This window comes from Aricia agestis, chromosome 14 (genome assembly GCF_905147365.1).
Source record: "Aricia agestis chromosome 14, ilAriAges1.1, whole genome shotgun sequence".
Lineage (NCBI taxonomy): Eukaryota > Metazoa > Arthropoda > Insecta > Lepidoptera > Lycaenidae > Aricia > Aricia agestis.
This window is the reverse complement of record NC_056419.1, coordinates 11,031,641-11,059,620: the sequence shown is the minus strand read 5'-3', so window position 1 is coordinate 11,059,620 and position 27,980 is coordinate 11,031,641. Positions and strand designations below refer to the sequence as shown.

At 38.3% G+C, this 27,980-nt stretch overlaps 1 protein-coding gene across 1 annotated transcript; it reads right to left on the bottom strand.

Annotated features, from left to right (window-relative positions):
- Positions 1 to 452: 452 nt before the first annotated feature.
- LOC121733931 (ice-structuring glycoprotein-like) lies at positions 453 to 27,980 on the bottom strand. Its single transcript, XM_042124332.1, has 11 exons — positions 27,956 to 27,980; positions 27,288 to 27,870; positions 21,839 to 22,127; positions 18,931 to 19,395; positions 15,338 to 15,392; positions 14,585 to 15,182; positions 11,371 to 11,534; positions 9,009 to 9,460; positions 2,954 to 3,012; positions 1,919 to 1,962; positions 453 to 1,273 (listed from the first exon to the last, which is right to left on the bottom strand). Exons 1-11 carry the CDS (start codon positions 27,965 to 27,967, stop codon positions 527 to 529), a joined length of 3,468 nt encoding a protein of 1,155 aa, XP_041980266.1. The 5' UTR covers positions 27,968 to 27,980; the 3' UTR covers positions 453 to 526.

The following is a 27,980-nucleotide window of genomic DNA, read 5'->3' as shown; positions in this document are numbered from 1 at the left end:
AGACGTAATTTTTTAATTCATAATTTGCAGTCTTTGGCCTACATTCTAATAATTTATTTATTATAACTATACCATTTATGAATATTATGAAATATTTATTACTTCGCTAACAGTGAAATCTTTGTAGGTATTTTAATTTTATCAAATTGCACAGCCAGCACAGCCTTAAATTGTAACTTGAACTGTTAGCTAAATACTAAAATGATATATTTAAATAATCAATGTATCTTATAAAAGTTAAAATGGCGGCTGTCCTTATCTTATTGCTCACTTATAAGCAGTGACAGTAAAGTCTGTTAGTAGAGTTTTAATTTTCATCAGCGTTCTAGTATTTTGTTTTAATAATTTTTGTGTTAATATGAATAATGTCGTGGTGTATGAATTAATTTAAATTCCATTAGAAATAGCAAATGATAATAGAGTTACACATTCATTTTCAATATTTTTTATTATAAAATATAATTACAACTTTCATAACAAGTATTATATATTATCAACAGGTACGATGGTTTGCGATTCCTTTGGTTTACCATCCGTGGCCGGCTCCGTAGCCGGCTCCGTAGCCGTAGGACAGAGCGGGAGACGCGGCCAGAGAAATGGCCGGGGCGGCCGAGTAGGACAGAGAGGGAGCGGCAATCGTAGAGATAGAGGGAACCGATGCGTAAGACAGAGATGGAGCATACGCGCGAGCTACGGGTGCAACAGAGTAGGAACTGGAGATAAGAGGAGTGGAGGCATAGGTACGCGCTACCACTGGTGCTGCTATGCTTTTAGCTACAATAGGAGCAGCGGCCGCGTAAGTTACAGGGCTGCTATGCGTTTGTACGGACTGGTAGGACACAGCTGGGGCGGACGAGTAGCTAGCCACGGCAGGGGCCGCAATAGTTTTGGCGATGAGAGGGGAGCCGTATGACGCCGCGTATGAGGCTACCGGAGCCGATACCACACTGGAGTACGAGGGGGCAGCGATAGTCCTCGAAATAAGGGGGGAGGCATAGGACACGGGGGCAGCGGCGTAGCTGGAGTAGGCAGGGGCTGCGATGGTCCTGGAGATCAGGGGTGAGGCGTAGGAGACGGGGCCGGCCGCGTAGCTGGAGTAGGCAGGGGCTGCGATGGCTCTGGATATAAGGGGGGCACCGTAGGATGCGATGGGTGCGGCGTGGGCCGTGCTCTGGACTGAGTACGCCACTGACGCGGGGGCACCGTAGGCGATGCCGCCGCCTAGCAGGTTGCCAGCGGAGGCGATGCCCGCTGCGCACAGGAATACAATGACCTAGAAACAAATTACAACTTACTTGGATTATCACAAAATATGGTAACACGTTTTTCTTGCCCAGCTGTTCTAAATAGAGACAACATCGCGTGTGTGACGCGTCCAAAGACCAGTCTTTCCTTGTGGGCGCTGAATGTCTAAAGCGGGCGGTGTGGGACCCAGAAAAAAAAATGGGGGCGTTGTAAGGGGTGATTTGTAATTTTATTTTATCTGGATGCATTTTAAATTGAAACAATGGCGGGCGCTAAAACATAATATGTTCTGTAAGTGGTCAGTGGACAAAATAAGTTCGGGAACCCCTGCTATAGACGCTCGCTTCGAAAGGCTACCATAATATATTTTAAATTCACTTGTAGTTTTAAATATTAATTATTTTATTTAATTACAATCTAAATATTCCTCTGAATTCATATTCTGACGAAACTTTTTTAAAACTTTGAATAACTTACAAACTAAATTGCACTAAAATCATATAACACTATATCATAACGTAATTGGAGAACACAAAAAATGATAAAACACGATAATCACAACTTTTTGACATTACAAATTACAGTTTTAACATGAAATTTAAAGGTTCTATTTCAAACGTGTAATTTATAGTAAACAATTTTATATAAGATATTATTCATAAAATTCCCGCACCTTTGAATACATGTCGTGCGATAGTTCACTCCACTGTAGAACTTCTAGATAACACACTCACTTTTATACCTTTCAGTACGAGCTAGTACTTTAGTTAAATAAATGCACCAAAGATACGGGTCAACGTAAAATATGCTATATTGAGTTATTATAAGAGTTAATTTTGTTAATAATGAAAAATATGTTCAAAAGCTCAATCTGTAACGAATTAACAATGTCAGGGTGAGTCTTGTCCACATATGCTCCAGATTATTAAACAACTTGATTACCCAATTATCGAAAGCTACTAAAATATTAAACGCTGGATATTCAATAAATGTTTTAAAATTTTGCGAATATTTTTCACTGACTTCAAAAAAGGAGGTTATTAATTCGACCCGTAGGCAGTATCTGTAATATTTCCAGAAGTAGCCAGCTTTCGTATATTATTATGTTATTCTATATAAACATCTGAACAAATTTCACAAATTTCAAAAGTGTAATAATAATACCCCCCACACCGGTTTCGGTGACGGTGGCCGGTTTCATTGAAACCAGGCCAGGTACGCAGGAGTAATTTTATAGTGCCCAAGTGTATGCGCAGTACACAAGAGCATTCTATAATCCTTTACTTTATGTGAATAACCCAGTGGGACGGAAGATCGACACGACTGGCGAGAGATCAGGGGCAGGACCGACTTTTTACATGCCCATCCGACGCATGGATCATCTTACTTGTCAGAAAATCAGGTCACTTCAAAAGTGTATTTATTGCATATATGTATGTTTCTATGTTTGTGCTCGCATATCTCCGGAACTACAAGTCCGATTTAACTAGTTCTTTCTTTGTTGTTCTAGGCATTGTTCAATTTAGGGTATACTGTAAGTTTCATAAAAATCAGTGCGGTAGTTTTTGAGATACGGAATTTTAATTCTTAGTTACGTACAATTTCGAAGTCGGTTTTATGTTTTAAAAAAATCTATTTGAAATATTGAAAATACCTAAATACTTTTTGTTGTTTATAAACAGTATCCTCCTTGCTAAAAAATATTTACTCATACAAGATTTGCTTGTCTTTGTATGCATGAAGTTGTCACAGTACAGAAAATTATAGCTGAAATAGAATATTAAGCTACTGAATAATATTATTCTCATAAGTCATAAGTAAGAGGGTTGGTTATGAGTAAAAATTTAATTTAAACAAACTTATTTTGATAGTGTGTGTACATAAACTGATTCCACATTTACTTTAGAAGATTTTTTAAATAAATATTACTGTTACATATTTTTTATATCTTTAAGATATTTGCAGTATTTGATCCATTTGCAGTATACAGCTGTCTGTTTGTAAGTGCCCATAATAATATACTAACTTTACTTTTGTAATGTTTATTTTGCTTACTCATCTTCGAATTTTCAAATATTAGTCATTAAAAAAATTACAAACGCGTACTACAACCCGTTAATTTTAATCTACGAATTGCCGAATTTTCCAAACTCTATCATTAAAATATCTGCTCTTCTGATTATTTTATTAACACAACAGTTTACCGGAGGCCCTTACTAGAGGAATCCCTTACCCTATTCCCTTCCCTACCCTGCCCTATTACCCTATTCCCTCTTAAAAGGCCGGCGATGCACCTGCAGCTCTTCTGATGCTGCGAGTGTCCATGGGCGACGGAAGTTGCTTTCCATCAGGTGACCTGTTTGTTCGTTTGCACCCTTATTTTATAAAAAAAAACAATATTTGTAATAGGGCTAACTGTACATTTTATTGGTAATCGACATACTTGGGTATTAAAATTAAAACCTAACTTTTAAGGGTCAAGTTTAGCTCCAGTTTTAATTGGCATGCAGTTGTTATGAAATTCGGTGTTACAATATCGAAACCTGTACGATTATTATTGTTTCAGATATATTGCATCATTTTTTATCCTGTGAATAATATAAAAGGCAATAAGTTTTTAATCAAGGCATACTTTCATCAAAGTACCAACAGTCAACATGTACTCAAAGGTAAAGAGATATTACAGATTTTATTCACTTCAAAAAGTAGCAAGAATTAAGTTTTTATGACAATAAATAAAAAGGTTTACTTATAGTAAAGTTTTCTAAGCTTTACGTATATAAGCAAATTAAAAAGTGTTTATTATAATGGTTTCTAATTTACATTTTTTTATTATTTCCAGGTTATTGTATTCCTGTGCGCAGCGGGCATCGCCTCCGCTGGCAACCTGTTGGGCGGCGGCATCGCCTACGGCGCCCCCGCGTCAGTGTCGTACTCAGTTGGCACAGCCCACGCCGCGCCCATCGCCTCCTACGCCGCTCCTGTCATCTCGAAAGCCATCGTCGCCCCTGCTATCTCCAGCTACGCCGCCGCCCCCGCTGTGTCCTACCAAACGATCTCAAGACACTCCAGCCCCATAATCTCCGCTGCCCCAGTGAGCTACGCCGCCCCAATCTCAGTCGCAGCCCCAGTAGCATCGTACGCCCCATCCCACCTCAGTTACTCGTCGGCCCCAGCAGTGTCCTACCAGTCAATCTCGAGACACTCATCTAGTTTGGGCGGATATGCTGCACCTATTGCCGCTTCCTACGCTGCCCCTATTGCTACGTCCTACGCTGCTGCCACCCCCGTGATCTCTAGATCCTACGGAATTTCTTCATACTCCTCACCTTTGGCTCTCGGATCTTACGGATCCTACGGATCTCTGGGCGCGGTTAGGTCTATTGGATCTCTAGGTTCAATTGGATCTTACGGATCTCTTGGAGGTCTCAGATCCATCGGATCCTACGGATCTATTGGTTCTTACGGATCTCTTGGAGCAGTCAGATCTATTGGATCTCTCGGATCGATTGGATCCTACTCGACTCTGTCTCATGCTCCGATCGCAAGAATCGGTGGACTTTCTGCGTACTCTTCCCCAGCTATTTCCATCGCCTCTCCCGCTCTATCCTATGGCATCAGAGCAGGACACGGATGGTAAATGTTACTTTGTAGATTTATGATGTTACCTTGTTGAACGTTATGAAATTTTATTGTTAACAAAATTACTAAATATGAAGAATAAATTTAAGAATTTTTAAGTTGCAATTCTGTTTTCTTATTTTACGACTTTTTACTTAAAATGCTTAAATATATTAAAATATTTACTTAATATAATACATAATATAGCCTTTATTAGCATTCACATAGTAATAATAATAGCTCCCACACCGGTTTCGGTGACGGTGGCCGGTTTCATTGAAACCAGGCCAGCTACGCAGGAGTAATTTATAGTGTCCAAGTGTGTGCGCAGTACACAAGAGCACTCTCTATTCCTTTACTCTCATAACCCAGTGGGACGGACGACCGACACGACTGGCGAGAGATCAGGCGCAGGACCGACTTTTTACGTGCCCATCCGACGCATGGATCATCTTACTTGTCAGACAATCAGGTGATCAGCCTGCATTGTCCTAACCAAACTTGGAAATAACATGTTTCCAACGCGGGAATCGACCACGACCTCCGAGTCAAGAGCCGCGTGTTTCCAACGCGGGAATCGAACCCACGACCTCCGAGTCAAGAGCCGCGCTCTATACCACTAGACCACGGAGGCGGAGATTCACATAGCACAGAATGCCTAAAGGAACAAAATCGAAATCAAAAACTAGAAATTAAAACTAGAAAGTATTTCTAATTATTACGTTAGAAAACATAATGACTAAACACAGTATTCATGAGTAACATACTAGTCAAGGAACCTTTATTTAATCTGCGACCCACTTATGTTTATATAGACAAAGTTGCAGCAACCTACGATCAAATCGAATGATATTAAGTATTAAGATACATAATGCATATACGACCGCTTTAGGCATGTATTAATTCTAATTGGAACGTTTAATATGCTTGGATAAGGCCTAGATGATTACTTTATAATCTGTGTTCGTTTTATTAAACAACTCCTTTATAAATTGTTTTATAATATAGTTTATATTCAAATTGTTGTTAGTGTATATTCAAAAAACTTGTGGATCCCTTTTGACGAAAAATGCGGAAGCGTAGGTGAATGAAATTTTGCACAGTTATAGTTTATATGGTGAAGCAGTGCATCGAGCTAATATTTTTTTGAAATTATGCTTTTATCGTGCATTTTTTTTACAAATAAAACATTACACACACTACAACACACACACTAGGAGATTTTGATTGACAAGCCTATACACACGAATTGTACTCTTTTATTTATGGTTAAAGTCTGTTGTCAAATTGAAAATAGATTTAGTTCTTTTATGGAATCTTAATTACTGCATTAGACAATTACTACACGGCTTATCTGTTATCATATTTTAACTTTATTAATCTGAGCCTGTCGCAGGAATTAGGTCTAAAAAATAATAAAGTCAATATTATCAATAGAAAAGCGTTGTTTGAAACTTAAACCTAAATTATTATTTTTTTAAGGTCGACATCGACTATTGGGCGATCTCTAGTTATGATTAAAACTAATTGAAGAGGAGATCTTGAAAAGTAACAGGAAGTGTTTGTTTGAATAGAATAGGCTCTGAAACTACTAAATTGATTTAATATTATATTATGAAAGACGCTAGCAACTTTTTATTGCAGGAAAATTACGGTTGTCTAAAGATATACGAGTAAAGAGTCTAAAGGTGCTCCCTCATCGGAAGCATTTGCTAATTGCTAGTAATGTAAGTTGTAACGTTACATAGTCGAGCAATATTACATCAGTGAGGGAGGAGAGCCGAGGCCGAGCATTACAGGACGCACCTTGTAAGTTGTAATGATACAAAACCGAGCATTACAATGCGCACCTTATAATGATATAGTGTGTTATATATTGATACAACGTGTAGCACTGGAATGCTCAAAGTCGAATGTTACACTACACGTGAATGCTCGTCAGTCAGGGAGGTATTTTTATAACGTAATGCTCAAAAACGAATCTATAATGTTACATTACACGTGAATGTTCCCGGTGAGCACCTGTATGTAGCAACTAGTTTAAAAAAATACGTTCAAAGAAACGATGATGGTTACTACCTATTTATATTTTATACGATAGATGTAATAAGTAATAATACAAAACGGGCAATAAAAATCAGCTTTAAAACACCAAGGACCTCATAAACAAGGTTTGAATCACGAAACCACAATACAAAAATATACAGAAGTGTAACTTTACCGTAACTCTTGATATTAAATTCAAAAATAATATAATTGTTAAATTGTATGTGCAAACAATTTGTTTGTATGGTATCGTATTTGTATACTTATATCTTATAATTTTGCAATATATTATTGATTAATTATTAATATATTGCAAATACTGAACTATTTTTTTTTTCAAAAATAAATATAAAATAAGGTTGTCTGGCAGAAACTGCTCTTAGCAGTAAGACCGGCTATTTGTACATAGTTTTCCTATATTGTGTTTTTAAGTTAAAGTTTAGTTCTAAGTTGTATAAATAAGGAAAAATTATATTCTATTCTATACAAAAAAATATATACTGTATAATTATCATTACAATTAACGCAGGCTCGATTCAATACCGAATTCTTTTGCTCTCTAGTCTCTATAGATAACTGAAATAACGTGAGTGACGTGTGAACGATTTGAGCGCTCTTGTATGATCGGTCTTCTGTATAATAATATGTCTGAAATTATGAGTGCGCACAATTTGGGCGCTCTAATTGTAGGGGTTTTGGGCTACTGTATAATATAAGTATACTATGACACAGCCGAGAGGATATGAAATATTCAGCAGACGATATTGGACATTCTGTTCTTTTATGGCCTATGTGTAATAAATATGTAACGCTATATTTTACATGAAAAAATTGAAAACGTTGTTGGTAATGTGACGCTTTATTTGGTTACCGATGGTTGTTAATAAATATGGTCTCATTAATATTAATGACTAATCAGCACAGTTAAACGAAATTATGTTTTAATCTGGCAGTTTTATTTTGTTGTTTTTCTATAAAAAAAATATGTACCTAAATCACCTTACTTTGATCACAGACGAGTTATATAGGCTAGGCAAGTAGGCATACTATGCGGCCGGCGCGGCGGCGTGCGCCACCAAAGAAACACCACGCAGCTACCCTTCCCGCGCGCGGTGTCCAATGTCCATGCGCTGGGTAAATAATTATATAACTTTAAGCTACATTTACTCAGTGATCAAATGATATTATTTTTTTACATATATATTTTTTCATCTAATATAATAGCCAAATATTACGTCCTCGAGTATTGAACATGTCTCACCAATCACGCAGTATACAATTAGTCTAGTCTAGTCATTATACAATTTATACGTGGGAGAGTCATGCTTCGGCACGAATGGGCCGACTCGACCGGATAAATACCACGTTCTCACAGAAAACCGGCGTGAAACAGCGTTGCGCTGTGTTTCGCCGAGTGAGTGAGTTTACCGGAGGCCCAATCCCCTAACCCCTACCCTATTCCCTTCCCTACCCTCAACTATTCTCTTCCCTTCCCTTCCCTACCCACCCCTTTTACCCTATTCCCTCTTAAAAGGCCGGCAACGCACTTGCAGCTCTTCTGATGCTGCGAGTGTCCATGGGCGACGGAAGTTGCTTTCCATCAGGTGACCAGTTTGCTCGTTTGTCCCCTTATTTCATAAAAAAAAAGTCTATTTTATAATTAATTAGCATCGGCACAAAATATAATTACCTACCATAACGGTCGTTTGTTGTTTGCTTGATTAACTCCTGTTACTTCGAAGCCTTCTTTTCACTTCCGCCCTGCTATTCGTAAATCATTTTCTCATCTAAAATTTGGACGTCCTTGCCACTTTTCTAGAGTAGCATTTATTTATTAGTAGTAGTGTAAGTAATTATAATACCAGTGCTACTATAATAGATAGAATAAGAAATATATATTTTGTTTTTATTTCTTGCTACTTAAACTTAGATGTTACGTAATCGGTCAAACTGACTCAACACTTATAATATTTCTTCATAATAATGTAACAATAGAAGTTCAGAACAATTAAAATACTTGTATCTACATTATATTTTCTTATTATCATTTAATAAATAAATTCTTTACAAAATATTTTTAGACATCTCTAGTCTACCAGGCTCCATGAGCGCCGTAGCCGATGCGGCCGATAGCGGGAATGCCGTGAGCGATGGCGGGGGCGGCGGCGTAGGACAGAGCGGGAGCGATCCCGTGGCCGAGCGAGATAGCGGGGGTGGCGTAGGACACAGCTGGGGCGGCGTAGGACACAGCTGGGGCAACAGAGTGAGCTACCGAGATAGCTGGGGCGGCGTAGGACACAGCTGGAGCGTGGGACACGGCCAGAGGAGCTGCGGCGACCACGGGGGAACCGTGTGAGGTGTGAGTGGTGTAGGACGAGAAGGAGGTGGCGGGAGCGATGGCCTTGGACACGAGGGCGGGTGCAGCGTATGAGGTGAGCGCGGGCGCGTAGGATAGAGCTGGGGCGATGCCGTGCCCGTAGGACAGCGGAGCGGCACCGATGAGGCCACCGGCGTGCGCGACGCCCAGGACGCAGACAGCGATGATCAACTGAAAAATTAAAGATACCATAGAAATTAGAATATTTCCTTACGAAAAACTTAGTTTAGCCTAAATAGATAATTAAAAATTATATTATTTTAGAAAATCAAATTACTTGTTTAAACAAAAAAGATTTAAATTCACGTTGATATTATAATTTTTCGGGTTTTTTTTTTAAGTTTATGTTAATAATCATTAAAATAAACACACCTTAGCGTACATGTTGTTTTTTTGTTTCTGTAAAACTGGATGCATTTACAAGTGCATACGCCACTTTTATACTTACAACAATATCGACCGGTCACTGAAACTACTTTCATTGTCAAGGTGAACAAGTTTTCGGCATTTGCAGTAAATTTAGGCCCAAATATTTACACGAAATATTGTAATATTTTCAAATTTGAATTAAGTTATATAAAATACTAGCTGTCCCAGCAAACGTTGTTTTGCCATATAAAGTATTTCACCCATATGCACCATGGCAACGTCCATCGCTATCCCGTCGCACAAACAATGGTCGCCGTCAGTCTCGAGTTGTAATAATTTACTATTATTTATACAACAAATGCACTTATCAATATAAAAAGTAGATGTTGTCCGATTCTCAACCCTAGCCGATATGCTTGCTTAGATTCACGAAAATCGGTCGAGCCGTTTCAGAGGAGTTCAATTACGCACATCGTGACACGAGAATTTGATATAAGTATTAGATAATATTATCAGGCTTTAGTCATTATTAGAACGAAAATTTACAGTGGTGATTTGTAACATAAAATTAATAATTATGTTACATAAAATTATAAGGTTGTACTTTTCCAGTAGTTAATGTGTATAAGTAAGCAATTAAATGCTTACTTATACACATTAAGTAGCTTGAACCTAAGAGACAAGAGTCTGGAGTCATTATAATAATGACTCCAGAGTTTTGTCTCTTAGGTTTATGAATTCATTTTGCTAGTATATAATTTATGCTGTTGAAACTTACTATACAAATTTCTCGTGTCATTTTATGGGCCTTTTGATTGACTATAATAATAGTGATTATTTCATAGTATTAAAAATGGAAGCCGTTACAGTGCTAAATATTGTTAAGTACTGTAACGTGTTCCACCATCAATTCTATGAAATAATTTATTTCTAAGTACTTACATACCTTCCAATAACTATGTACGGTTTAACCCAAAGTACTTGTGAGTTGTTAACTATTAAGAAATGAATTCTTGAACTTTTTGTTCCCAAAACAAGGTCACTGACAATGAATTTGGCGATTAACTCGACCGTTGCAACTATAAAAGCACTGTTATCGGAGCAAAATGCATTCAGTTTCATAACAATAATTACAACATGTACGCTAAGGTGTGTTAATATTAAATACAACAATTAAGTGATTAAATATAAACATTTCCTAAAAAACGAAGTGAAACTCAGTCAATAAAGAATTATAGCTAAGTTAATTCAGTGTTTAAGACATGATTTTGGCTGGCCTTTTTAGAGGCAGAATATTATATCAAGTTATATATTACATTATTATATGATCAAGAACCTTCTGCGTGTACAAATAACAACTATATACATAAATTTTCAAAAATAATATAAATAAATAAAAATGTCTTGATCATGTTTTATTCTTTCAGTTGATCATCGCTGTCTGCGTCCTGGGCGTCGCGCACGCCGGTGGCCTCATCGGTGCCGCTCCGCTGTCCTACGGGCACGGCATCGCCCCAGCTCTATCCTACGCGCCCGCGCTCACCTCATACGCTGCACCCGCCCTCGTGTCCAAGACCATCGCTCCCGCCACCTCCTTCTCGTCCTACACCACTCACACCTCACACGGTTCCCCCGTGGTCGCCGCAGCTCCTCTGGCCGTGTCCCACGCTCCAGCTGTGTCCTACGCCGCCCCTGCTATCTCAGTAGCTCACTCTGTCGCCCCAGCTGTGTCTTACGCCGCCCCAGCTGTGTCCTACGCCACCCCCGCTATCTCGCTCGGCCACGGGATCGCTCCCGCTCTGTCCTACGCCGCCGCCCCCGCCATCGCTCACGGTATTCCCGCTATCGGCCGCATCGGCTACGGCGCTCATGGAGCCTGGTAAATAGAGAAGAAATGGTGTAAATGAATGTTCCTATATTTTATTTATAAAATTATTTATATCAATACAAACTTTTTATTAAATTATTGTTTGGTGTTTGATTTAATACAAACATAATAATATATAGCATTTTAATACCTACATGTCAAAATCAATAAAAAGATTATAATTATTCGGAAGCTTAATTCTACTTTTAAATCAAAAGCACTTTTTAAAGAGAACAATTTGGCTTTGTAATGTTGCAATTAACTCAAATAATTAACTTATATTATAAGTAATCCATATTTCAATTACTGTAAAATATAATATATTCAAAAGTGTCGTTTTGTTTTCCATTTATGTGTCCGTCTATTAGTTCTTTCCGTTCGAACTGCAGAATCAGTTTACTACTGTATACTTGAGTCTCGGCAAAATACATAGAATAGTTTATATCCCAGAAACTGTACGATTCCAACGTAATAATCAACTAATTTTTCCCAATACAAAGTTGCGGGGTAAATGTTTATACTTACCAAAGATAATAATAATTATTGTCATGGCATAATTTCAATTCAACAACGCATCGATAAACACAATGTATAATGTTATTTGTGTAGAGTATTTCACAAAGAAGGACGCATGGATTAAACCTCTTTAACGAAAATCGTTCAACAGAAAATTCTTGTTAAAAAATACTCATACGCTCCGCAAAACGTTTTATTAAATTCATTCGACCGTTTCAGGTTGAGGGAAAATAGGTAGGGTGAAATTAAAATCCGCTAAAGAGAGCTTCACCTCAAAAGAATTTCAGTATGTAAAATTAATAAGGAATGGTTACGGGCCCGAAAAATACATATGAGGAACATGTTTTTCAGGTGACTTGATCTTGTTATTTCGATTTAATATCCAACAGTTGCATAACTAGGGACCAAAAAATATACTTATATAAGAAAAAAATATTTTTCGGATAACTTGATCCTGTTTTTACGATTTAATAAGAGTTGCATAGCTATGTTCTAATTTTCAGGGCTACAATAAGATTTTTAATGAGGTAAACAACGCGGTTACGAGAAGTTTAGTACTTACCACAAAATATATTTCTGTCATACAATTCATTTTTTTTTTAATTCACAAGCATTTACTTTGTTTCACTTTGTTAAGAGGAATCCACACCGCAGTTTTTCCATACAAACGCTGTCCCCTGTTTCCTCCCTGGATAATGCCGGTAGAGTTATGATTTTTTTCCTGAATATCTATTATCTATGGCCACTATTAGCATGTCCCTATGTTTTCTTTTTTTCATAATTTTATTATTAAACTACGGAACCTAAAACTACGTCCAAAAACCCAAAAATATGGCCAGATTTTCCTCTGTGTTCAAACACCCAGAAAACAAAACTGGCTAAAATATACAAAAAAAAATAAAACATAGGAACACAGCTCAAGCCTTGCTTTAATTCTTAATGAAAAAAGTACTTAAATCGGTTAAGTTTTGGAGAAGGAATCAGCGGACAACGAATCGAAGATTTTCTGTTCTTTTATTAGAACTTTTGTCGTGTTGTCTCTATCGCGCTCTGCGGTAGGAGACTTCAGATTGGTGAGACAGCAATACATTTTCAAATACCTATTTTCAATTTCTCTCGCCCCTGGTGTATCCTCTTAAAGCTGTTTTGAAAACAAAGTACAATTCATGAACTAACAAGTGTTATTGCTTGATTCATAATAATATCTTCTCGTTAGAGTCAGACTTGGTACACAACAAGTGTTATTGCTTGATTCATAATAATATCTTCTCGTTAGAGTCAGACTTGGTACATGATTTGGTTGTGAATCACTATTCAGATTATGTAAGGGTTTCTATAATATCATAGGTTTGTTAAAACTATAGTCGTTTAGTAGGTAGTAGACAATATTACTACGATAGTTAATTTTGTGAGGAAAATCATTATCATCATTGTTTATTATTGATGTTCGGAGAGTTTGCAAATCTACACTACTATTATAAAGAGGAAAGATTTGATTGTTTGTTTGTCTTAAATAGGCTCCGAAACTACTGGACCGATTTGAAAGATTCTTTTACCATTGGAATCCTACATTTATTCTGTTGAACATAGGCTAAATTTTATTTTGGAAAAAAATAGGGTTCCGTAAGATATTTGGGATTTTCGGACGCAAGGTGTAAAAAATCAACCAGAAATGTTACTTTTTTCGCGTACGCTGACTAAACTATAAAAGATAAAACCATAAAATGTTCTAAGTAATTGTAGATCTTTTAAATATCTACAAAAAATTCCGCGACACACTATACCTATGTTGAGTGAGGCACAATAACCATTTTTTTTATTAAAAAATCTTGAAATGTTTTTGGACTACATTTAAATGCCTTTATTTTACTCATGGCATTAATTCTTATCAAAATAAATTATTTCATTACTAAGTACAGTTAATGTAGATAATATTTGGTCTTTGAATGATTAAAATTGGACGTTTGGTTTTAATGTTATGGCGAAATTAAAATATTACGATTTCTGCTGCACGTTGCGAATAATTGGGCGTCGTCAAGGCGCGCCGCGCGGGTGTGCTCGCCCGGAGAGTCCACGTAAATATTAATTATTATTACCTCGATCATGGGAATCGCAGACACAATAGATTTATAATATAATAGTTATGCGACAGCCGGGTGCCGCTTCATTGATGGGATAATATTATAGTACTTCATTAATTCATTTCGTTTAGTGTAAACCATTTTTATGTTCTGCTTAACATAAAGATTGAGTAAGAAATAAAGATTGAAAAAAAAATATTTAAAAATCAATGTCCACCCGTGCGAAGCCGGGGCGGGCCGCTAGTAAAATATAAAGATAACGTAATTTTTTTTTATTTTCAATATTTACACCATATTTATAACATTAGCTTTATTAACAGCATAATAAATACATCAGTTTCATCCTCAGAACAGTAACAGTATTGTATTAGCCATAATTCACCATTATGGTTCAAATTGTTCTTAATTTTTCGTTAACGCGTAAAAATATATAATAATCACAATGTATTATTTACCAGGCACCGTGGGCACCGTGGGCACCGTAGGCACCGTAGGCACCGTAGGCACCGTGGGCACCGTAGGCACCGTAGGCGATGGCGGGGGCGGCGGCGTAAGTGGCATAAGCGGGGGCGGCCGCGGCGTAAGTGGTGTAGGCGGGGGCGGCGGCGTAAGTGGCATAAGCGGGGGCGGCCGCGGCGTAAGTGGTGTAGGCGGGGGCGGCGGCGGCGTAAGTCGCTACTGGAGATCCGTGGGCGACGTCAGTAGTGTAAGCGGAATAGGAGGAGGATCCAGGAGTGATGGTCTTGGAGATGACAGCGGGGGCAGCGGCGTAAGTGGCCACAGCGGGGGCGGCGGCGTAAGTGGCAACTGCGGGGGCGGCGGCGTACGTGGCAACAGCGGGGGCAGCCGCTGCGTAAGCCACACGGGAGCCGTGGTTGATGGAGGTAGAGTGAGAAGAGTACGAGGATGATCCGGGGGTGATGGTCTTAGTGACAACGGCGGGGGCGGCGGCGTAGGAGGTGACGGCTGGGCCGTAGAGACCCGCGCTGTAGGCGACGGGGGCGGCTCCCAGGATGCCGCTGCCGTGGGCGACGCCCAGAGCGCACAGAATGACGATAGCCTGAAATATAAAGTTTTGTTAGAATTTTTCGTCATAAAGAACAATCGCGAAATCACACTTTGAAGTAGAATTCATCACCTACCTTGGCGTACATGTTTGTTCTAGTAATGTTGGTAACTGAATGATTAACATACCACTTGCTCTAGTATTTATACCGACAATACTTCCCCCTGTGAATGTCTTTCTTTGTCAAGGTGAGACGAACAGCGACTTCACAACAAAATAATGTTTGACAAAAGTACATTCACTTTGCTCGTAAAACACTCACGGATTCAAAAATAGTTATTTAGATTTTAGAAGGGCGATATTATAGGCAACTAGGGTTGCCAGATGTCCGGTATTTAAGCGTACAGTCCGGTATTTTCGAGGCCAGTCCGGTAAAAAATAAAAGGTCATACCGGATAGAACAATGTCCGGTATTTTGAGAAAAGTCGGTACTGTACTACTAAGGTGATTTTAATTTTTAGAAGATGCTACCTTTATTTCGTTAGTTAAGTTGCAGTAATCAAGTAAAAGGCTTTCTCAAAATCAGCATAGTCTTGGCGACCACAATTTTATGACCGCAATAATAATATAAAAAACTGTATTTTTGCGACATACCATTGACCCCCCCCCCCCCCCCCCCCCTTGGGGTTGTCCGGTATTTTTTTCGTGAGTCACCTGGCAACCCCATAGGCAACTGACATTTTAGAATTTGCGGCAAACTAGCTCAATAGATGGCGCTCGATAGTACCATCGAGGATATGGATTCCTAGGTAGTTGACAGACCTACGTCATTTGGTCGGCTTATGAGTTATGACAATTCAATGTAAGCTGTGATCGATCGGATGAGTTTGACTTAACGCGACCAAATTACTTAGGTCCGCCATCTGCCTAGGAATCAACTTCTCTGATAGTACATGATATTATTTACTTATCATGCCATCATCGATTTTAATAACAATTTTCAGAAATAATGAGATTGAAGAATGCCAGGATAAACCCGACATACTGAGTAATGATGCAACAGAGAGACGTACAATTTTCACAACCACGTAAACGAAATATTTAATGAATTTTGTATTATAATATTATTTAAATATGATTTTTGTTCTGTGTTCACGAACATTTGTATTTTACAAGACGTATTTCCTCATAAAAAATAAAGTATTAGCCATCAGACATAGATCAAGATACATACCGCATGTCCCTCCATTTGTATGAAAACGAATGTGTCACTATTTTCCAACCTACTGTGACGTACCGATGATAAGAAACGTGTCCATTATACAGGCCAACGTTTTTATTCGAATTTCTATAGCTCAATACGGCACAATTAGCCACTTAAGCATTTTTAAAATTCCGATTGACGTCCGATTCCGATAGCAGACTAAAGAACAGACTTCCAAAAGACGAGCATAGCTCGTCGTTTGGGACCGCAATATGGCACGCGAAGTACATACACATGCGGTATCTATCTTGATCTATGTCTGTGGTATTACCCATATTTTAGAGTTTATTGCATAAGTAAAGCAACGCTAAAAGATTTCTTTTTAAATATTTTATGGCATATTCATGATGTTGGCGTATTTTCCATAGAAACATAGAAGTCAAAAGTAACTCTTTTAGCACTGCTACATTCACAGTGAACTCTAAGTTAATCAGGATAAGTTCAGACACAGGATAAGTCCGGATAGTTCAACTTATCACTAAATCACTCAGTATTTTTTTTTGCCTGGCGCTACTGCAACCGCAAACTGTAGTAACGTACCATAACTGTTGTTTAATTTAGCGTTATCTACATATTATAATATAAGTGTAACATATTACATACCCCAAAGTATACCTAAGTAGATTTAATTTTTTTTTATAATAGATTGAAGAGTTCATAGCTATAATTCATCATCGTCAGCTCGCTCACTGCTGGAAAATATGGAGTTTATTCTATGACCTCAATGAGAAGGGTTCAAATATTTTTGTGCTTGGGTAATGGGTTTATTGCAATAACTTTAATAATGATGTAGACCCGTGACGATCACTTGTATGTGACGCTGCAGCGTCACCTGGAATCTATATAACACCCGTCTCAAGTTCAAAAGCGATACGTCTACTTGCAGTAGACCCATTTTTTTGACCCGCTTGACAAGTTTTGAATGAAATGTAGATTATATTCATGCAGATCATGTTACTTAATTTCTTTATCGTTTTTAGGATTCCGTTCCCAAAAATCCTTGGCCTGGGAAGTCGTTCGCTTCGCTGTCCATCCGTCTGTCTGTCATCTGTGACGTGATCATCAAGGAACGCGTTAGCTAGAGAGCTGGAAAATTCAGAAATGATATATTTTTGTTGCCACCATAACAAAAAATACTAGAAACAAAATAAAATAAATATTTAAGAGGGCTACAAAAACGAGATTCTTAGGCCTTTTCTGCTCGATATCAATAATGGTAGGTGTTTGAAACTTTTACAAAATATCTTATTGTATTTCAACTTAAATAATAATAATCTATACCAGGGGTAACCAATTAGTTTTGCTCGGGGTCCGTTTTTAGAATTAAAATGACGTTCGCGGTCCACACATTAAAAAAAATGATTAAACAAATGTAAGTAATTACGGAAATTACAAAGGTGTTTATATTTGTATCAATGAGAAAAGTGACAATTTTTATTGCTACAAGTTCATCAGTATGTCGAGACTGAAATTAATTTTTAAAGAATAACATGCTTGGTCCGCACACAATGGTTCGGCGGTCCGGATGCGGACCGCGGTCCGCCATTTGGTGACCGCTGATCTATACTAATATTAGTATAGTCTGTTTGTCACCTTTTCATGCTTAAAACACTTAACCGCTTTTTATGAAATTTGGTGCGTAAAGCACAATAAGAATCCTTTTTTCCAGAAAAAATTTACGGTTCCCACGCGATAAACGATCTTTTGTTGAAAACGGCTATCAACTAGTTTATAACAAAATTAAAATAATAATAAATTATCAAAGTAGGCTCTCATACAAAAAACGCAAACGAATCAACGGTATGGGACCACGGCGATTTTAGACCTAAGGAGCTCTGGCCAGTATACTGGTATATATTTGTGAACATACTCTACGTTTTCTATAATAGACAATCAGTCACTGATAGACAGATTTGACCATAGGATTTGACTGATGTCATTCATATATTATCTATAGAAGCGCCTGTGGATTTTTTGTACCAAATATTCAAGCAAGCAGCAAGCAAGGCTCTCACTTATCGACAAAGTGTTCAAATTTATAATCGAAACGATTTATCTTTATTTATGTTATTATTTATCAAAAATGAATACAACGGCAGCCTTCGGAATCGTAATAAATAATATAAAATAAAATAATAAAAGTATTTGTTTTCGCTGAATTCTTGAAGAAATAAAATTTTGAAACTATTACTTTTTAACGCACTTTTTAGTGGTAAATAATAATATGATAAGTAACGTAACAAACCTACAAAAAATTTTTTTAATGCTTTTAATTACTTTTGGTCAAAGTTCTAGTGAAAATAAAAACATGAATTTGAGTAGTATAGAGTAAATAAAATATAAAGATCCTGTAATGTTTTTATTTTATTTTAAATATTTATAACATTAGCTTTATTTACAGCATAATAAATACATAAGTTTCATCCTATATTCAATTACCAGTATTGCATTAGCCATAATTAATCATTATGGTTCAAATTGTTCTTAATTTTTTCGTTGACGCGAAAAAATATATAAGAATCACAACATATTATTTACCAGGCACCGTGGGCACCGTGGGCGCCGTAGGCACCGTAGGCACCGTGGGCACCGTAGGCGCCATAGGCGATGGCGGGGGTGGCGGCGTAAGTGGCATAAGCGGGGGCGGCCGCGGCGTAAGTGGTGTAGGCGGGGGCGGCGGCGGCGTAAGTCGCTACTGGAGATCCGTGGGCGACGTCAGTAGTGTAAGCGGAATAGGAGGAGGATCCAGGAGTGATGGTCCTGGAGATGACAGCGGGGGCGGCGGCGTAAGTGGCCACAGCGGGGGCGGCGGCGTAAGTGGCAACGGCGGGGGCGGCGGCGTACGTGGCAACGGCGGGGGCGGCGGCGTACGTGGCAACAGCGGGGGCAGCTGCGGCATAAGCCACACGGGAGCCGTGGTTGATGGAGGTAGAGTGAGAAGAGTACGAGGAGGATCCGGGGGTGATGGTCTTAGTGACGACGGCGGGGGCGGCGGCGTAGGAGGTGACGGCGGGGGCGTAGAGACCCGCGCTGTAGGCGAGGGGAGCGGCTCCCAGGATGCCGCTGCCGTGGGCGACGCCCAGAGCGCACAGAACGACGATAGCCTGAAATAAACAATTTTGTTAGAATTGTTCGTTACAATTTATAAAGAACAATCGCGAAATCAAACTTTGAAGTAGAATTCACCACCTACCTTGGCGTACATGTTTGTTCTAGTAATGTTGGTAACTGAATGATTAACATACCACTTGCTCTAGTATTTATACCGACAATGCTTCCCCCTGTGAATGTCTTTCTTTGTCAAGGTGAGACGAACGGCGACTTCACAACAAAAAATAATATAATGTTTGACAAAAGTACATTCACTTCACTCATATAACACTCACGGATGCAAAAATAATTGTTTATAAGGTTAAATACCAATCATAGTAATTATGCTATGTAATTCCGTTGCATAGAATTTTTAATCTCTCTGGCATTTTAGGTCGCTAAAAAGAGGTCAGCTTTTATTATTGGCATAATATCTAATAATCCAAAGATTTAAGGGTAAAATTAATGTCCTAAGCGTTTTGAAACAAAGTATTGAAAGAATCGTTAATCGAAATAAAATGTCCTATTCGATAAATTAAAATTAAGTTAAAAAAATAGTTTTTACTATTTCAAGCTTGTTTTAACTTTATTTATTTTGTTTGCTGACGTGATCTTCAGCAAATATTTATATAGTCTCATAGGCTTAGACAAAGATCTTTTTAGTCCTAACGTCTTCATTATCTTACCATTAATGTACCATTTTAAGGTGGTCCATATGGTGGGAATGGGTTATGGGATATCATTGTGGTTACATACATGCTTCTATCAGGCGTAACCTTGGTTATTTCTGAAAACTGTCTTTCGCGAAAACGCGATTCTCAAATTAAAATTTTCTGTCAATTTCAAAAATTATGATTTTTTAATTTTTAATTTTTTTGTTAAACATTTAAAAAAATTATAGGCAACTTTTCTGTGGCCTACTCTGGTCTACTCTATAATTATCTGCGGGGCTAAAATGGTCACATTTAGCAAATTCCTCTCAATCAATTCAGCAAATGAATTGTCAAAACTGTCAAACTGACAAATGTCAAATTAGTACGAATTACTAGATATGAATTGCAAGCAGACTTGCATGTTGCGATTTTAAAAGAATGAATCATTACATGATTCATAATATGATTCTTCAAAGGTCGCTTTGAAGCCCCGCTGTGCCGAATATCTTAAACATCGGCAAAGTTGTTCGTGCTAAGCGCGTTCTAATAATGTTTTTTCCCGATATTTCCACATTTTATACTCATTTTTCGCTCTGTTCTCAGCGTGATGTTATACAGCCTACCACTCCTTATTTATATTACCACAGACCACAGGTAAAATATTCATAAATCATAACAATTAAAAATTATAATGGCGGCTATACACACTCGACGAGAGCCTCTCGCCGAGATCATCGGCCGATACGGCACACTCATTCTTACATTTGAACTGAAGACGAGTTACGAGTGACGAGACTATAATAATATGGACGTGGAAATGTCTGCTTATGTATTCTATGCTTATGCAGGGTGTAACAAAACTAAGTGACCTTAGGGTAACCTTTTTTTTAACTTTTGTATCGCAAAATTCATGATGACGCTAGGGCACATGCCCATTGCCCATACAAATCACAAAAAAATCAGCGCTGTTACTTTTACAGTGAACTCTATACAGGGGACTCATACACACCCTTAAGTAAAATCACTTAGTTTTATTACACCTTTTGCGATATGTGATACCTTATACAGGGTGTAACAAAACTAAGTGATAATACATTAGGGTGTGTATTGTAGTAGTGTGTTCGTATTTCTGTATGTTCGCTATTATTAAATATTGTGTTGTGTGATTGTCAAATTCTTATATGCACAAACTTAAAAAGTTACGGGTGAGGTTACTACTATCCGTTAATACTTAACTACGAATTTTGATTTTGGTTCTCGTATTGCTTAGCTGCTAGCTTGGTGTAATATATTATATCCATAAAAATATTAGTATCTTAAAAGTTTAAAATGCATATTTCTCTCGAATGACAAAATTAATCAGGAGAAAATTTTAAAAATAGAAAAAAAAATGAAGGACATAAAAGACAGAAATAATATTTAGAATATTTTAATTTATTGATATTTTATGTTTTAAATATACCTATTTACAACATTAATAACACAGTCTGTAAAGATTCAGTTACCAATCATAATGAAGCCATTATAATAAGGGCTTACAAAATTTTCAATGTATACTTTTCTTCGAGTTTCCATATGGCAAATTAAATTTATATCCAAGTCTTGAAGTCATTTACCAAGAGACGTGGGCTCCGTAGGCGATGCGGGCTGATGGGATAGCGGAGTAGGCAAGACCAGATCCGTGGACGGGGGCGGCGGCGTATGTGGCCACAGCGGGGGCAGCGGCGTAAGTGGCGATGGCGGGAGCGGCAGCCGCGTAGGTGGCGATGGGAGAGCCGTGAGCGGTCTGGGTAGAGTAGGAAGAGTAGGACGACACAGCTGGGGCAATGGTGCGAGAGACGGCTACGGCGGGGGCAGCAGCGTAAGTCTTGGCTACAACGGGGGCGGCGGCGTAGGTAGCAACAGCGGGGGCGGCCGCGGCGTAAGTAGCATAAGCGGGGGCGGCCGCGGCGTAAGTGGCATAGGCGGGGGCGGCCGCGGCGTAAGTCGCTACTGGAGATCCGTGGGCGACGTCAGTAGAGTAAGCAGAATAGGAGGAGGATCCAGGAGTGATGGTCTTGGAGATGACAGCGGGGGCGGCGGCGTAAGTGGCCACAGCGGGTGCAGCGGCGTAAGTGGCAACGGCGGGGGCGGCCGCGTATGTGGCAACAGCGGGGGCAGCCGCGGCGTAAGCCACACGGGAGCCGTGGTTGATGGAGGTAGAGTGAGAAGAGTACGAGGAGGATCCGGGGGTGATGGTCTTAGTGACGACGGCGGGGGCGGCGGCGTAGGAGGTGACGGCGGGGGCGTAGAGACCCGCGCTGTAGGCGAGGGGAGCGGCTCCCAGGATGCCGCTGCCGTGGGCGACGCCCAGAGCGCACAGAACGACGATAGCCTGAAAACAAATCTTCATTATTATATTGTTCCGATATTAAAACTCTTGAAATCTCATCTAGGAGTCCACCTACCTTGGCGTACATGTTTGTTCTAGTTATGTTGGTAACTGAATGATTACAATACATCTTGCTCTAGTATTTATACCGACAGCACTTCCCCGTAGCTCAGTCTTTCATTGCCAAGGTGAGAGCTTTCATTACCAAACTTAAGTACGTTCACTCCGCTCAAGATTATTTACGGATGCTAAAACATTTTTTGGAAGGTTAAATATAAACATTTTACTTCAATTTAATTGTGTTTACTCAGGTTGATTCATTTTCACTTACCTTTAACAAGGAAATTAAGACATGATTTTGTTATTTACTAAGAAGTGCCTGGGAGACCGAGCTGTACTTTAGAAGTTAGATGTTTAGTTACTTGTGATATTTAATGTTTAATTTAATTTAGGCCCGATTCGACCAAACTTGAAGTTACACGAGTATAACTATCATGAGAATAATTTTACTCCTTTAATTTACTCTAGGGTATTATCGTTTGCATTTTACCAAGTTACTCAAAGAGTATGAAATAAAATGTCAATTATAGTTCACAACGACACCGACCGTGACAGTTGAACCCTGTTCTGCAACTATTCTCAGTTTAATATTTACTCCACCAAAATAGCCCGTGTAAATATTTACTCCCGTGTAATTACCTCATTCTTGGATTAGAAGTTGGAAAAACGCAAAACCAGCTTACTCTTAGATTAGGAGACAGTTATACTCGAGTAAAATTTTACTCCAGTTTGGTCGAATCCGCCCTTAATAATATTATATATGCGAAAGTGTGTCTGTCTGTTACCTCTTCACGCTGAATCGATTTTACTGAAAATTAGTATGGAGCTACTTTGAGTCCGGGGAAAGGACATAGGATACTTTTGTCCCAGAAAAATGTACGGTTACCGCGCGATAAACGAGTTTTGGCGCAACGGAGTTGCGGGCGTCATCTAGTATTTAATAATAATTTGTAACAAATCGTCCGGAATTATCATACGTTGCCCTATGTAGAAGTGGAACTTCTCTCCAAAAAACTTTAAAATTCTCTTAACAAAGTAAAGATACAGGAAAGGGTCACAAAATCTGACTTTCAAGAATTTATTCTTTAACTATAATGCTGGTGTTCTCTTCTCACTCTGATGACTCATGGTACAATTATGGTTGTGATGATGATGATTAATCAAATTGATATATTGGCTTATGCTTTCAGTTGTTTAAACAACGCCAAAATCCCCAAACCTGTATCTATAAGGATTCAAAAGTTCTATTCGGTACCTTCGGAACTAGGTTAAAACCTGGTGCAAAATCTTACTTTTTGGTAGCATATGCCCTAAATACTCCAGAAAAAACCAAAGTCACTATATGTTTCCATACAAATTTCAAGGAGTCCTCTCGATTCCTCATAGATCCCATCATCAGATCACCATTTTTGTGAACATGGTACCAAATTCGGATTAAACCCTATACAACAACTAAAGAATTATGAAAATCGGTCCACAAGTTATGGTTGAACATACAAAAAAAATATACAGACGAACATAATATTATAACCTCTTCCTTTTTGGAAGTCAGTTGGAAATGAATGAGTAAGAGTGTTAGTTATCCACTTCATCCATTTACGTTTTCAATTGATTTCTAGAAAAATCCATGCAATTCTATTAACTAGAGATCGCCCAATGGTCGAAATTCGACCTTAGTTTCAGCGACATTAGGACTACTACCTATATTTTGTAAAAAAAATATTGACTTTATAATATTTTTTTCAACTCTTGTCTCTGGGACTCAGCTGATCTCAAACTGGCCGTGTAATTATTGTCTAATAGTATCTAAGATTCAACAAAAAAAACTTAAATCAATTTTCAATTTGTCACCTTGTTGTCAACAGACTTCAACCATAATTAATAAATAAATTCTTATTTATTAATTATGGTTGATTTCCTTCTTGTTGTCAACCATAATTAAAAAAAAAGTATAATTCGTATGTATAGGCTTGTCACTCAAAAATCTGTCATTTTTCCTAGTGTGTGTGTTGTAGTGTGTGTAATGTTTTATTTGTTAAAAAAATGTATGATAAAAGCATAATTTCAAAATAATATTAGCTCGATGCACTCCTTCACCATATATAAACTATAACTGTGCAAAATATCATTCATCTACGTTTCCCCATTTTTCATCAAAAGGGATACAAAGTTTTTGGCTCACGTATTAATATATAGATATTCAATATTCATATCTTGCCAATTGCCATGTACGTTTATCGCTAAAATCATTTCAAAACCTTGTGTAAGTACATAAAAATTACGATTAACATGAAATATATTTTAAGTAAAAGGCAGTGTACACAATGTACTTACTTGACGCAGCAAAAATTTCTGCAACGCAGTAGGGATAAAAAAATATCAATTTATGTTGTATATTTTATTCCTTATCGAAATAGATTGTATATTTCAGTTTTACTACCATATCCTACTAGTTTATTAAGAACAGCTTCTTACATGTAGTTTAAACTTTAAATATTTATAATAATTAATCAATATCGAAAGTGACTTAGCTGTTACTAAATAGTAGTAATTAGGAAAATCACCATTAATTCTTATTTATTTTTTTAAAAATTATCATGAATTTATATTTAAAAGTTATGAGACGATTACTTTTAGCTTAGAATATAAAAGTGCAGTTAGCTGAGGGTCGTGTCGAAAAATGCGTTAAAATGTTTTGTATGCAAGCACCTTTACACATGAGAAGGAATTAATTATTAGTTATATATTGAAACACAATATTATTTTAATGTATATCACACTTTGAGACCGGTGATGATTATAATAAGATATTAAAGTATAATTATATAGAATGTAGGGCAATTTGCTATTTTTTAATTTTTGTGCATTACCTATCGCACGAATATTTCATACTTAGTTCCTAGTTTCATAGTTTACAAATTATTATAAACAAATAATGAATAATATTAACATTTCATCAAAATACTATAAAAACGGCATAATATAACGTGCAAATTGTAATAAGTATATAAATTGGCAAATATCTCATTAAAAATCTTTTGTAAACAAATTAAAACAACGAAGTGTTAAAATATTGCAACGATTTCAAGACAAAAGTTGTTAATTGTTTTTACAGTCTTAACACGACTTGTAAAGTTGTGACCGACATATAGTATTCACAACAATAAAACAGTTGTACTTAATTTTTAAATTGAGACTTATAATAACAGTTATTATGATTAGGTAAGTGTCTTCTTTTGCATTCGATCAATAGAGGAAAATGAGCTGCTTTTTGTAGGTCATTTAAATATTTTTTCTCATAAAAATATATATTTTAAAAACACTTTTTACCTTATAATAACTGTGTTCAGATATGAAAGCTTTATGTTAAACCACACGTCTTTATGTTCTCATTTTTTCTGATTTTTTTATTAAAATATATAAAATTATTAAAACTGGCGTGAATTATGTAACGAAATAAGAAATATTATTAACGGTAAATTGTATACGGCGATAATTTACAAGATTTTAAGTAATGCAGAGTATTTAAATAGAGAGGAAGCAATAGAAATATTATGGTAATTATGCCGTCAGCCACCGGAACCAAAAACTACATGTAAAGGTCACTTGCCCATAACTACTACAAATAGTTTATTACCAGTTAGACATTGATATTAAATTGGGCAATATTGTATTTTATAAATGAGCCGAAGCTCATTGAATGTTATGAAGCAGGGGTCACCAAATGGCGGACCGCGGTCCGCATCCGGACCGCCGACCTATTGTATCCAAGTACCAAGTGTACCAAGCATGTTCGAAGATGATCTTCGTTCATCTTAGGACTTGAACATCTCCAGGATTTAATGTCAATATCTATAGCTTGCACCAATATTTCTCTCCAAACTTCAGAGTTCAGAGAGATAATTAGCTGCAAAAATGGTTACTTTTCTCATTGATATCTTAAACCTTTGTTTAATAATTTTTTTATATAAAATGTGTGGACCGCGAAGGTCGTTTCATGTCTTAAAACGGACCCCGAGCGAAACTAATTGGTGACCCCTGTTATAAACTAATGTAGCATTGTTTTTTTTTTTTCAAATTTTCATAAAAATTAATATAAGATTGATGGGAACCAATACAATATTTGTTACCTCCTGATAATGAATATTCTTTATTAGGAGTTAATAAATATTTTAACGAATAAATATTTTAACTGTAGACAATTTATGATAGTAGGTATAGACGATACGGCTCAGTATGTATCCCTGTAACATTATTCATAATATTATGTCGTTATGCAAAGCTAGAATATGTTTTTATGTACGTTTAAAATAACAAAGCAGTGTATTTAATCTTATAAGAATGAATAAAATCAATGAATTGAAAAACAGTTCAGCAATATAGGCAAATGCCCTTTAAGGGTTCGTACCTTATGATGCTGAAAACAGTGGAATAAATTCAAAAGACTTCAGGATTGTAGAATAAAAAATTAAGTTTTCGTTTCGTGTTTATTTACAGTTTGTAAATATCACCTTAGATTTACTATGATACATATTTACATAAGTCGTTTTGTTTTTAGTTCAGTTACCAGGCGGTACCGTAGGCGACGCGGGCGACGGAGGGAACGGCGCCGTAAGCGACGGCAGACTTGACGAGAGGGCCGGCGGCGTAAGTGGCCACAGCGGGGGCGGCAGCATAAGTGGTGTAGGCGGGGGCGGCGGCGTAAGTAGCCACAGCGGGGCCGGCAGCGTAAGTGGTGTAGGCGGGGCCGGCGGCGTAAGTAGCCACAGCGGGGGCGGCGGCGTAAGTCTTAGTTACGACGGCGGGAGCGGCGGCGTAAGTGGCCACAGCGGGGGCGGCAGCGTAAGTGGCCACAGCGGGAGCGGCTGCGGCGTAGGTGGTCACTGGGGAGCCGTGAGCGACGTCAGTGGAGTAAGCGGAGTAGGAGGTGGATCCGGGGGTGATGGTCTTGGAGACGACGGCGGGGGCCGCGGCGTAGGTGGTGACGGCGGGGGCGGCGGCGACGACGGGAGCGGCGACGGTCTTAGCGACGACGGGGGCGGCGGCGTAAGTGGCCACGGCGGGAGCGGCAACGACGGCGGGGGCGGCGGCGGCGTAGGTGGTCACGGTTGAGCCGTGGTTGACGGTGGAGGAATGAGAAGAGTACGAGGAGGATCCGGGGGTGATGGTCTTAGTGACGACGGCGGGGGCGGCGGCGTAGGATGTGACGGCGGGGGCGTAGAGACCCGCGCTGTAGGCGACGGGGGCGGCTCCCAGGATGCCGCTGCCGTGGGCGACGCCCAGAGCGCACAGAACGACGATAGCCTGAAAAGAAAAAGGAAAGAAAAGAAGTTTTGTTAGATACTCGGAAACCACGTCAATCTTCTAAGGACGGTTCTTAGTCACCTACCTTGGCGTACATGTTTGTTTTAGTT